General features: G+C 50.8%; 1 protein-coding gene across 2 annotated transcripts in view; it reads left to right on the forward strand.

Annotated features, from left to right (window-relative positions):
- JAM3 (junctional adhesion molecule 3) overlaps window positions 1–13,341 on the forward strand; it is a 30,251-nt gene extending 16,910 nt beyond the window's left edge. The window contains exons 2-9 of one of the 2 annotated variants that reach the window (XM_055581187.1): window positions 8,342–8,407; window positions 8,862–8,975; window positions 9,854–10,006; window positions 10,334–10,536; window positions 10,946–11,045; window positions 12,122–12,251; window positions 12,335–12,389; window positions 12,642–13,341. In XM_055581187.1, coding sequence (XP_055437162.1) covers window positions 8,342–8,407; window positions 8,862–8,975; window positions 9,854–10,006; window positions 10,334–10,536; window positions 10,946–11,045; window positions 12,122–12,251; window positions 12,335–12,389; window positions 12,642–12,677 — 857 coding nt within the window. In that variant the 3' untranslated portion in view covers window positions 12,678–13,341. The remainder of the gene's footprint in view (window positions 1–8,341; window positions 8,408–8,861; window positions 8,976–9,853; window positions 10,007–10,333; window positions 10,537–10,945; window positions 11,046–12,121; window positions 12,252–12,334; window positions 12,390–12,641) is intronic. The other variant, XM_055581188.1, reaches the window with a different exon arrangement.
- The last annotated feature ends 646 nt before the right edge of the window (window positions 13,342–13,987 follow it).

The following is a 13,987-nucleotide window of genomic DNA, read 5'->3' on the forward strand; positions in this document are numbered from 1 at the left end:
AAGTGTGTGTGTTTATAGTGAACCATGTATGCACACACATTTGTATTTATTTCTGTACTTGTGTATATGAAATAAACATTAGTTTGTATTAGTGCCTCTGACTGATCTAGCGCTACAGAGCTATTTCTGGCTTCCCCCTTGCATATTCATAACTTCTTTTTTTTTTTTTTCTGACAGTGAGGAATTTGGCTCTCATTATTGATGGTGGCCCTTACAGTTTTTATTTGCTCAACCCAGGTATATGTGTAAAGTATTTCAGAGTCGCTCACCTATAGTGCCGTAAGACGTAACTTTATCAACTCGAGTGCAGTGTTTGTGCAACGTTCTTCTCTTAGTAGCCTTGTTATATCCAGTCAGAACATATTTTCCAAAGTTATTTCTGTCAATTCCTTTCTTCCCCTCCCGCTTAAGTGAGGTTATTTCACTCGTAATACAGTTAGTTTCATTCGTCAGAGTCTGCATTCCATCCTGGTTCCCAGGACATCTTGTATGATATGTGTGTATGTATGTGTGTATATGTTTGCCTGCATTGGGTCTGAGCTGCGGCATGCCGGGTCTTCACCGTGTCACGCAGCTCTTTGATTGCAGCACGTGGGCTCTCCATTTGGAGCGCATGGGCCTAGTTCTGTGGCACATGGGATCTCATGATCAAACCCGTGCCCCAGGCATCGCAAGGTGGATTCTTAACCACTGGAGCAACCAGGGAAGTCCCTGTACTTTTCAGTGTTTATGAACTACAAAGTTCACTCTTTGTGGTGTACGGTTCTGAAGGGTTTGGTGAACACTTGGCCACAGACACACCATCACAGCACCACACCCGGTTATGTCTGTCAGGCAGCCCCTCACCTCTTTTTTAAAAGTGAAGTTATTTATTAGAATAAATGATTTCATGGGTCCTTATAGTGTATTTTTTTTTTTAACTAAAATAAAACACGTAATGCTAAAGTCATTCCTTCAGAGCAGCTTTTGACATGAAATACTCTGCAAGTCAGCCAGGGCTGGAGTCCTTGTTTTGTTAGATTGAAATTGTTAGCAAAACAAGTGAAGATGACCATGGCTTTACTCGATTTTTGTCCCAGAATGATAGTGTCTTTGATGTGACTTCCCAGGGAAGAATTTCCTCTCTAGACAGGCATGTGTGATTTTCCTGTTCCTAGTGGAGCAGGTGAAGACCAGTTAAAAAAATCAGACCGAGGCCACCCCTGCAGATGTTTCAGCAATCTCTCATGCCGACTATTGATCTGTATTCCGATCTGTATTCCATTTCCTCTTCTATCTACTTTTTTTTTTTTATAGTTTTGCACTTTCTCCCTTTTTCTATTTTTATGTGCCTTTATATAGTAAACTTTATATATTTTGTCCTGACTGTGCCCCTGTCTCTAAACTCTAGATTTTTCTCTCATACTGCCCTGTTTCTGTCTCCTTACAGCTAGCTTTAATGTAAAATTAAAAATATTTATTTTTTTTGCATTGGCTGTATTTATTGAATGTATAATCTGGTCTGAACTTAAAGTATAAGTAGATTGAATGTTTCACTCTTTGTTAATATAAGAAAAATCAAATTGCTTCATAATAATTTGTTTATTATATGTATGTCTCAGATGCCATCAGTAGGAAATGGTTTTCATACACTGGTGTTAGAGAAGAAATAGAATGCGTTCTTCCACCTCAGGTCCAGCGGCATTAAAACCAGTGTGCACAGACCCCTCCTCCCTACCCCAGCACCTCCACCCCGACCCTGGCTGTGCCCCCCTTCCTCTGCCCTTCTAGGCTGACCCCCCAGGCTCCGGTTTACCGGGTGGTTTGATGCTGAAGGACATATTGGACCCAGCCATTCCTCCTCCCCCTTGCCAGGTTGCCCCCCTCAGCTTCCTTTAGTGATGGGACTCCTTCCACTGTGACCCTGGAAGGGCTCCCTGGACTGTGTGAACACCTCTGCCTGAGAAGGGAGGGTGAGGGGAGGGCTCCCTCCAGGGCATTAGCTCTTCAGACACTGTCCAGGTTACCGCTTGATAGACTTCATCTGCTGTGACCTGGCCTGGTTAGTGGGAGCTGTGGTCAGGAATCTTCTATGGCGTTGGCCTGGAGATGAGTTAAAGGAAATAGCAATCTGAATTGGCGTCAGCAGCGCCTCACTGACGTCTTGCTGCTTAGCAGAGCCCTGGAGCAGGATGTGATAGTGCTGAGGCTCTGTCTAGAGTCACTGGGGTACATGTGCTGTTCCCAATAAATCTGAGATTCAAGACAAGATGCTCTGTGTCCAGGGTGTAAGTCAGGGTCCCCCAGAGAAATGCAGCAAACAGGTTGTGTGTGTGTGTGTGTGTGTGTGTGTGTGTGTGTGTGTGTGTGTGTCTAGAACAGAATGCATTTCCTTTACATATGTATGTTCTATACACATACAGAGATTTACTGTTAAGAACTGTCTCGTGTAATTATGGAGGCTGGTGAGTTGAAACTCTGCAGGGAAGGTCTGTAGGCTGGAGACCAGGAGGGTTGAGGGTGCCCTCCTGCCTGGGAGACGGGCATTTTTGATTTGTTGGTGCCTCCTGACTGACTGGATGAGCGCTGCCCACACCCCACCCCCCCCCCCCACACACATTAAAGAGGACAGTGCAGTTAAAGTCCACGATTGAACACTAATCACAGGTGGCACTATTGGTAAAGAACCCGCCTCCCAGTGCAGGAGACTTAAGGAATACAGGTTCTGTCCCTGGGTTGGGAAGATCCCCTGGAGAAGGGAATGGCAACCCACTCCAGTATTCTTGGCTGGAGAATCCCATGGACAGAGGAACCTTGGGGGCTGTAGTTCATAGGGTCGCAAAGAGTCAGACACAACTGAAGCAACTTAGCACACACACACACAAACACTCTCAAGTTGACACTTGGACCATCACAGTCAGATTTATTTGGAACTCCATGATGCTTGGTTGGTTCTCTTCATACTTGATTTGTAAGGGTCTCTTTGGATAACCATTTAGTTGAGCCAGAGTAACAACAGGCCAGCTTTAACCAGAGCTTCAGCTGCCTATGTTCTCATCAGAACCCTCTACAGTGTGTCTGGAAAATATCACTGACATGGACCTTCTCCCCCTGCTCTTAAATTCCGTAAAACTTGCTTAAGGAACCAAAGCAATGTTGAAAACGTGCTATGATGGGAGGCCTTCTTCCAGGGATAGGCCCTGCTCACCAGCACGCAGGCGTGGTCTCCAAGGGCGGATGTGCAGCCTTCTCACTGGAGGGCCTGCGCTGCTGTTTATATTTAGCCCGGAGTCTTGGAACCTGCGAGGCGGCTCGCAGTGGAGCCTCTGTGCGCCCGCGCGGCCCCAGGCCCGCTCGCTGGACTGGACGGAATGTCAGCAGCTAAATATAACTCTTTACAGACACACGCAGGCAGGCGAGTCCCGAGTGAGCCAAGCATCCGGCTTTAGTGGAAACATTTTCTAACAGAGTCGCTTTCCCCTCTCAGTTTACAGTAATGAATGTAAACCCAGATCAGTGTGATTTTTCATTGAGAGCTGTCTCTGCAGTTAAGATGGTTGCAGGCACTGAGAAGGCAAAAGAAAGGCCCCCGCCTGGCCCAGGAGCCAGCAGGCCTGTCTTGCTGTTCATATTGGTTTTGTTTCCACGGGAGGAGAAGACGGGCAGTTTGCACTTCGCCACCTGATGTGTATGGTTGTGGGTTGGGTGGTGCCTTTGGGGTTTCATTTTCCCTCTGTTTCAGACTGCCTCAGGACACTGGCACCGGTGTGGGCTCCGGGGCAAGTGACCAGAGCAGGGCACCCTCTGCGGAGTTGGCTGCCTGCGGCCGAGATGGCCTTACCTCAGCAGCTGTTCCAGCTCACAGTCTACTTTCCTATGACTGTTTTTTATTGTTATCAGGTCCTTCGGCCTGGGGATCCAGAAGCACTTGGTAGCCAGTGATTCTTGAGAAAGCAAAGGGGGAGCAAGCCGAGTCCTCATACCCAGCAGCAGGCCTGTGCTTCTGGGGACTGGGCTCTGCACTTGGGGTGGCCCTGACTTGACATGAGGGGCTTGGAGAGACACAGACCCGGGCCCTTCCCAGCCTGCTGAGTTAGAGTTCAGGGTATGTCCTCTCGGGCCAAGGAGGTGGAGTGGGACATGGGCTTTTAAATGGGGCCCCAAAGTAATCCCCCCACAGCCTGCCTGGCATCACACCCCCAAGCCTGGGGGTCTCACAAAACAAAGTACAAATATGTACTTGCTACTCAGAGTTGTGGCATTGTTCCAGACCAGGAGAGCGACGCAGGCGTCTGGGTGGTAGGGAACAGGGGCAGGAGGCTGCAGGACCCAGCGAAGCCTCCTCCCCACCTGCCCGCTCCTCTGCTTCCCAGATTCAGTGTCCCGGCTTCCCGGAAGGAGGAGGGAGCTGCTGGAGATGAGACACCATTGCCATGCCTTCCAGAGGCTTCCTCAAGGCTGTTTCCCTGGCCTCTGGGCTAAGGAAGGTCCTGCAGAACAGAGGAATGTGAGCGGGACTTCAGGGTCTGAATCAGGCTTCCTTCAGCCCCAGATCCTCTTCTCACCTGCTGTTGCTGCTCTCTCTATAATAAGGGACTGTTTGAGCAGTGAAGTAGGGACTGCGCATTGAAACTCCTGGCTTCTGGTTTTGGTTCTGTGCTCATAGATGTGAACCAGCTGGGCGCATGGTCACCCCGCCCCCGACGGGACCAGGGAGGGGGCAGTACTTTCAAAAGGTGCTGGAGCCAACCCACAGGGTGAAACCCCTGCAGCACTCTGGCCTTCCCACCCCTCCTGCTTGGCTCTTTCCTCAGCAGGCTGGGTGTCAGTTCTGTTCTGAGAAAAACCCCAGTGGTTCAGTTTTCCTTCTCAGCAGGAGAATGGTCGAGCCACAAGCAGCCCCGACCCCACGCTGGCTGCTGGTGCGTGTCCGGGCCTCACTCCTCCTCCTGCTGACCCTGACATGCATTCTCCATCTGGCAGCCTCACCGCCGCCCACCACAGTCTCTTAGGAAGAGCACTCGTTTTCCCTTGCAGACCACTGTCTGCAGGGGTGGGGTCTTATCCTTCCAGAGCTCAGTCTCCTAACCAGATGATACTGGGACTAGACACTGACCTGGCCCTCTGGCTCCTACTGTGCATCTGCTGAGCTGGCGCCCCACCCAAGGGGCAAAGGAGGGTGTCCAAGCGGTGACTCGTGCAGTGAAACACCTCCGTGCCCGCCCCACCATCTCTCTGGCTTATTGAATGGATGGTTGTGACCTGGAGCTCAGAGCACAAGTCTTCACGTATTCTTACCTGTGTTGTCAGCTGAGGCCCAGGAAGGCCTTCTCTGGGGATGGCAGATTTTCCTAGAGGCCAAGCAGCCAAAGGACTCTTCATAGGTGGTCAGTGTACCTACTTAATCTTTTCACCCAAGAAAATCGGCTAAAACATTCTGAGACCATGATAACCGATTACAACATTGTTTAAACTCATGGAGAGTCAGGAGCTAGTTTTGAAAGGGATCACCATCAGATCAGATCAGATCAGTCGCTCAGTCGTGTCCGACTCTTTGTGACCCCATGAATTGCAGCACGCCAGGCCTCCCTGTCCATCACCAACTCCCGAAGTTCACTCAGACTCATGTCCATCGAGTCAGTGATGCCATCCAGCCATCTCATCCTCTGTCGTCCCCTTCTCCTCTTGCCCCCAATCCCTCCCAGCATCAGAGTCTTTTCCAATGAGTCAACTCTTCACATGAGGAGGCCAAAGTACTGGAGTTTCAGCTTTAGCATCATTCCTTCCAAAGAAATCCCAGGGCTGATCTCCTTCAGAATGGACTGGTTGGATCTCCTTGCAGTCCAAGGGACTCTCAAGAGTCTTCTCCAACACCACAGTTCAAAAGCATCAATTCTTCAGTGCTCAGCCTTCTTCACAGTCCAACTCTCACATCCATACATGACCACAGGAAGAACCATAGCCTTGACTAGATGAACCTTTGTTGTCAAAGTAATGTCTCTGCTTTTGAATATGCTATCTAGGTTGGTCATAACTTTCCTTCCAAGGAATAAGTGTCTTTTAATTTCTTGGCTGCAGTTACCATCTGCAGTGATTTTGGAGCCCAGAAAAATAAAGTCTGACACCGTTTCCACTGTTTCCCCATCTATTTCCCATGAAGTTATGGGACCAGATGCCATGATCTTCGTTTTCTGAATGTTGAGCTTTAAGCCAACTTTTTCACTCTCCACTTTCACTTTCATCAAGAGGCTTTTTAGTTCCTCTTCACTTTCTGCCATAAGGGTGGTGTCATCTGCATATCTGAGGTTATTGATATTTCTCCCAGCAATCTTGATGCCAGCTTGTGCTTCTTCCAGCCCAGCGTTTCTCATGATGTACTCTGCATATAAGTTAAATAAACAGGGTGACAATATACAGCCTTGACGTACTCCTTTTCCTATTTGGAACCAGTCTGTTGTTCCATGTCCAGTTCTAACTGTTGCTTCCTGACCTGCATACAGATTTCTCAAGAGGCAGATCAGGTGGTCTGGTATTCCCATCTCTTTAAGAATTTTCCACAGTTTATTGTGATCCATACAGTCAAAGGCTTTGGCATAGTCAATAAAGCAGAAATAGATGTTTTTCTTGAACTCTCTTGCTTTTTCCATGATCCAGTGGATGTTGGCAATTTGATCTCTGGATCACCATGCAAATAGCATATTTTGATTTCATCCATTAGCTTCACTCAACTAAACTTCATGAAAATCACCATGTTGTTATTTTTCTTATTTTACTCAAGACTGGAGAAAGCCTTTAATGTTGGGAACCACAGGTTAGATAAACAGCAAATCCAGCGAAGTGAACCTTTGTGTGGCTGGTAACTGTACCCAGAATGTCCATGCCATCCTACTGGGAAGGTGCCAAGCCAGAGGGAGGAATGGCAGGAAGGCCTATGTGGATCTCGGAGATGATAGAAAGATTAACAGTGACTCCAAGCAAGATAAAATTTTTTTAAAATTTTTTATTGCGATAACATTGATTTATAACATTATACAAGCTTCATACAGCACTATACTTCCACTACAGCTGCTCACCACCAAAAGTTTAGTTTCCATCTGTCACTGTACTGCTCACCCCTATACCCGTCCCCACCCGCTCTGTAACCGTTACTCTCTCTTCTTGATCTCTTATCCTTTGGTTTGTTCATTTATTTTCTCATTTCCTTTGCTTGCTTTCCTATTTCACCGGTGACTGAAATCACACGGTACTTGTCTTTCTCCATCTGACATTTCACTTGGAATAACAACTCAAGTTTCATCCATGTTGTTGCAAATGGCAAGATTTCATCCTTTGTATAGCGGTGTAATATTCCATCCCACTCGGATTTATACATTCACATTACCCCCCACCCCCACCCCGCCACACACACCGTTTATCTGTGTTTCCACTGATGGCCACCTAGTTTGTTTCCATATCTTCACTACTGTAGATAATGCTGCAGTGAACATTGGTGTGCATGTATCTTTTATAGTTAATGTTTTGTTTTCTTCTGATAAATATCCAGGAGTGGAGGAATTGCTCAGTCATATCTAACATTGAATAGAACCATTTTTGCATGCCTGGATAAATCCCACTTGTTTGTGGTGTATGATCTCTTCAGTGTATTGTTATATTCAGTTTGCTCATATTTTGCTGAGGTTTTTTGCATCTATGTTCCTCAGAGATATCGGCCTGTAATATTCTTTTTGTGTGTCACCTTTGTCTGGTTTTGGTATCGGGGTGATATTGGCCTTGACAAATCAGTTAGGAAGTCTTCCCTCCTCTTCCATTTTGGCGTAGTTTGAGAAAGACAGGTATCAAATCACTAAATGTTTGTTAGGATTTACCAGGGAAGCTGTCTGGTCCTGGACTTTTGTGTTAGGGGAGGTTTTGGTTACAGTTTCAATCTCCTTACTAGTGATGGGTCTATTTGGATTTTCTTTCTTCATGATTCAGTCTTAGAAAGTTGTATGGCTTTAAGAATTTGTCCATTTCCTTTGGGTCATCCAGTTTATCGATGTGTAGCTCTTCTCTTACAGTCCCTCACAAATACATACTTAGAGGGAAGGTCCTGAGAGCTCTAGCGTCTTTATTCTGGGGCGAAGAAAGAGAGCTCACTCTGGAAACTCTCCTCTTTTCTCCCGGTTCCTTCTGGCGAAGGTCAGACTGAGAGAAAGCCATCACCCTGCCATATCTTAAGAGACTTGGTTGTGGAATAGGATGTCTTCTGTCCCCTGTGGCTAGTGACTGCAGCCTCCATGAAGGAAAATCTGGCCTCAGATGCAGGCTCTCTGCCGTTTCAGAGCCGCAGCGTCTCTGACTTGGCTTTTCTTTCTCCTCTCAGGCTGCTTGATCGGGGCTGTGAATCTCAAATCCAGCAACCGAACCCCAGTGGTTCAGGAATTTGAAAGTAAGTACAAGGGAGGCTTGAGGCAAAGGGGCATTACTCGGTGGTCTGGCGGCTGACACAGGACAGGCACACGGACGTGAGTGCCCAAGAGGCCCGTCGGCACCCCCGGTGTGCATGCGTGTCAGCGCAGCAAGGCTTCGGCGGCTCTCGGCAACTCAGCAGGCTCCCTGCTGGCCACCACCTGGTCCCTGGCGCGTCTGCATTTACATGGCCAAGAGCATTCTAACATAGAAGCACAGGATGAGGGGGACATGCACTCTCTTTGCTAATCAGCTTCATTGTTTTTCTGGCTAAAATTAAATTCTCTCAGAGTCTGGCGCTAGCTGGATTTTTAATCTACACAACAGACCTAAATAGACATAGCTTGTAGGGTCTGGGTATACAGGTGAACCTGAAATTGTTCCACATTCACAGAGAGTTCTCTCTCTCTTTTTTTTAACCCCTTTCTCATTAGGTGTGGAACTATCTTGTATCATTACGGATTCACAGACAAATGACCCCAGGATTGAATGGAAGAAGATCCAAGATGAACAAACCACCTATGTGTTTTTCGACAACAAGATTCAGGGTATGATCCTGTGGTCCTCCTCTTTGTACAGAAGGCCCTGGCGTGCACTTGCGGCCAAGACTTGGCTCTGCGTGGACCTACATCTGGAGCCGGAATTGGTTTTCTGTCTGTTTTCCTATGGCGAATTCGAGCCTGCAGAAGTGGTGAGGATAGGGGTGGAGCCTCCCTGTAGCTGCCTCTCTGCTTCAGTAAATATCACCTCCTCAGGAGGACTTTAGTTTCCGTGCAGCCATCTCTTTGAGGTATCTAGTGAACATTCTCTGAGGCCACCTCCCTCTCGTGAGCCATGACTTACAAGTTCAGTGACTTCAGCAGCAGCGGGACAGCAGTGACCGCTGCATATACCTGGATGCCGATAACCCCTCGCAGGAGAGCAAGGCGGGGGTGCAGAGTTGTGTCTGACTCTTTGCAGGGGGTGCTGGGCCAGGAGCACGTGAGGCACAAAGACATGGAAGCACAGGGAGCTTCATGACGTACTCTGCATATAAGTTAAATAAGCAGGGTGACGATATACAGCCTTGACATACTCCTTTCCCAATTTGGAACAATGTAACTGTGTGTGTTAGGGGTTGTGCAGGGCTTGTGCTTTTGGCGTCATATCTGAGAGATCACTATCTAGTCCAAGGTCATGTGGTTCACATCTCTTTCTTCCTAAGGGTTTGAGTGTAGCTCGTGCAGTAAGGTGTGTTGTGTATGGTGTGGGCTGCGAGGTCGGGGTCCAGGTCGCTCTTGCACGGGGGTACCCTGTGGTCGCAGCACTGTCTGTGGAATGCTCCTTGTCTTTTAGTGCCGGGTGACTAGTTTTCTCCTTTAACGGGGAAGCCTTAGGGGGAGCCAGGCATCTGTAGGGAGTCCCTCAGTGCCTCTCCTCTCCACAGGAGACCTGACTGACCGTGCAGAGCTGCTGGGGAAGACGTCTCTGAAGATCTGGAACGTGACGAGGAAAGACTCGGCCCTTTACCGCTGCGAGGTGGTTGCTCGGAACGACCGCAAGGAGATCGACGAGATTGTCATCGAGTTGACCGTGCAAGGTGGGGGTGCATGCGGGGCAGAGGCCCCTTGCCCTAGGCTCGGCCTCTGCTGGTGGAAAAGACCAGCTTCCTTTTCTTCCAGAGCCACGTCCCTGTGGGTGTGGCAGGACCCACAGGGGCTAGGCAGGGAGGGCTTTTGAGAGCTACAGGTCGGGGGTGGGGAGGGAAGTGGAGCTTCTGCCTCGCCCCTCACAAGCCGGAGGCACTGGAAAGGCTAGGGGTCTTCACGGGGGCTGGGATTCCTGCTGTGGAGCAGCTTTCTCGGTGGGCTCGGGTAAAAACAGGCCTTGCTGCTGGTTCTCACCCCCGCCCACTCTCCTCCCACAGTGAAGCCGGTGGCCCCGGTGTGCAGGGTGCCAAGGGCCGTGCCTGTGGGCAAGGCGGCCACCCTGTCCTGCCAGGAGGGTGAGGGCTTCCCGCGGCCGCACTACAGCTGGTACCGCAACGACGTGCCACTGCCCACAGACTCCAGGGCCAACCCCCGCTTTCGAAACTCCTCTTTCGTCTTAAACCCTGAGACGGGCACTCTGGTAAGAGCTCTGGGAAGAGGTGCGGTATGGGCGTCTGTGCTGTGGGCAGAGCACCTGTGAGTAGACAGGAGACCAGAGCTACAGACCCTAATATCAGGAACCACCACTTCCCCCCAACCCTGCCCTTTATAGACAGGAAAGCCTGTAAGTGGGTGCCGGAGGGCAGGCAGAGCTGAGGGGACAGTAGCCAAGCGGAGTGCAGGGCAGCCTGCCCAGCGCCATCTGGAGCAGAGTCGGGAGGCAGTGGGCCTTGCTCACTGGCCACACGATGACATTGCAACATCGTTGGTGTGTTTGGGCTGCTCATGGTGTCGTGGGCAAGACTGAGCCACATTGTCGTGTTTGGGGACAGCCCCTGGTGGGGAGGTGGGACGGCACTGGGTCTCCCTTCACTCCTGACGCCTGGCAGGTGTTCAGCGCCGTCCACAAGGAGGACTCAGGCCAGTACTACTGCATCGCATCCAACGACGCGGGCTCGGCGCGCTGCGAGGAGCAGGACATGGAAGTGTGTGAGTGTCTGCTGAGCCTCGACCCGGGGGCTGGCGGGCCGGTCACGCTCACTGGTGCCCTCAGCTCAGCACCAGCTGCCCTCTGCAGTGCACACGGGCTCCGTGGAGTCTGCCGGGTCTGGTGGGAGGACCCTCTGAAAGACTGACCCACGGGTTCTCTGCTCAACCCACAGCTTTCACTGAAGTATCCTGAACTCCATTTCTTTGGTAACTGATAGAATCATGGAAACGTAAGGTTGTGTAAGGTCTCTAGGAATTTACCTGGTCTCACCTTTTTGCAGTAAGCAGAAACTAGGGCTCACCCCAGTAATTTATGCTGTTGGGGTGATTCTTCCTCTGGGCTGTCGGGGCTCAGTGGAGGTGGGCAGGTCCAGGGCCCACCCCAGGTCCCCACAGGGACCCCGTGGAACTGGTCTCCAGGGGACTCCCCAGCTGCTGCCAGATTTGGGGAGCTGCTCTTGGGCAGGAAGAAGATTCCTGGGCTGTGCCCCAGAGTTCCTGACCCGAGAGACGGAGCTTGGAAACTGACGTTATGAAATCAGAATTCAAATGCATCTTTAACCATGTGCTCACGTTCAAGAACCGTCTACCAGACAAGGGAGAACTGCAGCAGCTCCCAGCCTGGACAGCGTTGGTCAATACACCCCTGCGTGGTTTCCACTGTGCTTTTATCTGCACAAAGGGTGCAGCCTCAGGCCCCACGCTGAAGCTCGAGAGTGCAGCTGAGGATCTCCTTGAGGGACGGCTGGTGGCTGCAAGGCCACGTTCTTAGCTCCTATTTGCCCTTTTAACGACTACATGAAGCTAAATAATCAGCAAAGAAAAGCCCTCGAAATTTAGGGGATTTTCTTCCTTAGGACTCTGGCTCCTAGTTCTGATCTGTAGGGGAACTGTGTCTCAGTAAGAAAGCTCTAGGATGTGCCCCAGAGGCTTGTTACTCCCCATGGCGCAGGCCATGCTCCGTGGCTGTGGCGTCGGTGCTGCCGCGGGTGGTGTCACAGCCTGTGGGCAGAGCTGCTCCAGGCTGGGGGCGGTACTGGGGGGGACAGCATCTGCTCACTCCTCGCCTTCTCCAGATGACCTCAACATTGGCGGCATCATCGGGGGGGTCCTAGTCGTGCTGACCGTCCTGGCCCTCATCACAGGGGGCATCTGCTGTGCCTATAGACGTGGCTACTTCATGAGCCACGACCGGAGCGGGGAAAGGTGAGCCTGTCCTGTGTGAACAGCGTGCCCTGAGCATTGCTATGGCCTGTCAGGTGTCACCCAGCTCCTCTGCTCTGTTTCAGCTACAAGAACCCAGGGAAGCCAGATGGAGTTAACTACATCAGGACAGATGAGGAGGTAAGGGAGCCTGGAGACGGTGTCTCCACAGGGAAGATGGCATCCCCCCGAAAACCAGGTGGGTCCCTAGGAGAGAGATTTGAGTTATGTCCAGCACACGAGCCCCTCAGCGTGCCCCCGGCGGTGTGCTTGTGGGGCATTCGGTCCGCAGGCCTTGTGGCCATTCCCATCCAAGAGCACATCGAGGGAAGTGGTGTCAGGCTCCTTTCCCACCTGCTGGCCACCCTCTAACCTGCTATGTTGGCCTTTCAGGGTGACTTCAGGCACAAGTCCTCGTTCGTGATCTAGATAGTGGCGCGGCTGTGTGCACACACAGACACCTCCACGGGGGACCCTGCCAGGAGCAGCCCCGCAAGGGGCACCAGATGGGGCTAGACACGCGCACAAAAGCTTTTGTTTTGGCCAAAGTTGACCGCTACTCCTTTCTTACTTTTTAACAAGCTACACGAATAAAAGAGTTTTCCTGGAGATGGGCAAGTCACCACAAGGCGAGGAAGTGGCCGGGTTCGCGGAGCCAACCCCATGGGGTCTGCCAGCCTCCAGATGGGCAGCCTGGGCTCAGGAGGCATGGTGACCTGTCCCGTGGTGGGGCCACACCAGCATGAGCGTCCAGGGCTGGCAGCCAGGGTCATGACCCGAGCCTTGGCTGCAGTGACGGGGCTTCACGGTGGCCCCAGGGCCACTTCATCCCCAGGCTTTGCCAAGTAGTCCTGGTGTCCATCTGAGGGATTCTTTTTGGGTCAGCATTTTATAACAGCAGCCCAAATCAGGACAGTAAACAGCTTGTTAGAAGGAGGGATCTTCTTAGCTGTGGGAACCCTGCTCATCCACAGAGGGTCCCAGCACTGGAGAGCCTTCATCTTGTGCTGAATCTGAAATGGTACTGACATGATGTTCTGCTTTTCTATGGGTGTTTATTTTATAAAATTTTACAGTCTAAATTTTTGCTAAAGATGTATTTTGATTATTGAAAATTTCTATTTAAATTGTAAATAAGTTGTCGTACGCCGTTAAATACTGTATCTTTTTTTTTTTTCAAAGTTCAACTTAAACTAGGAGCCCAAACTGCTCCTGTTCAATTGGAAACACCACTGGTGGCTTAGGAAACCTTTGAGAAAACTCCAGCTGAGTAACCTCACGGTCTATTTGTGTCTGTGCACAAGAGACGCAGGGCTCCTGGGTGACCTTCCCTGGGCCTACCCCCACCCCTACCCCAGGCCCTGAGACACAGGTGCGCCAGCCGCACACCTGTTCGGAGTGGCGTTGGCTCCTGAGTCTCCAGGCCAGCCCTCCTGCCCTCATCCACCTGATGCCGCGACACGGGCCATGGGCAGAACAGCTCTGACAGTGCCGTTCATCTGCCATGTAGGTCCACCCAGGATAGCGCCAAGGGGGCTGGAAGGCTGGGGTCCAAGGGTGGGTCCTCCGTGTGGTCCCCCCAGCCTGGCTTCCTGGGGCCCAAGCTCTGTGGCTGTGCATGGCTCAGGAAACAGCAGCCCTGTGTCAGGCCTTTAAATTCATTCTACTTACTCATGCGGGCTTCTCTTGTGCCTCAGCTGGTGAAGAATCTGCCTGCAGTGTGGGAGACCTGGGTTCAA

This window comes from Bubalus kerabau, chromosome 5, assembly GCF_029407905.1.
Source record: "Bubalus kerabau isolate K-KA32 ecotype Philippines breed swamp buffalo chromosome 5, PCC_UOA_SB_1v2, whole genome shotgun sequence".
In the NCBI taxonomy this organism is placed as follows: Eukaryota; Metazoa; Chordata; class Mammalia; order Artiodactyla; family Bovidae; genus Bubalus; species Bubalus kerabau.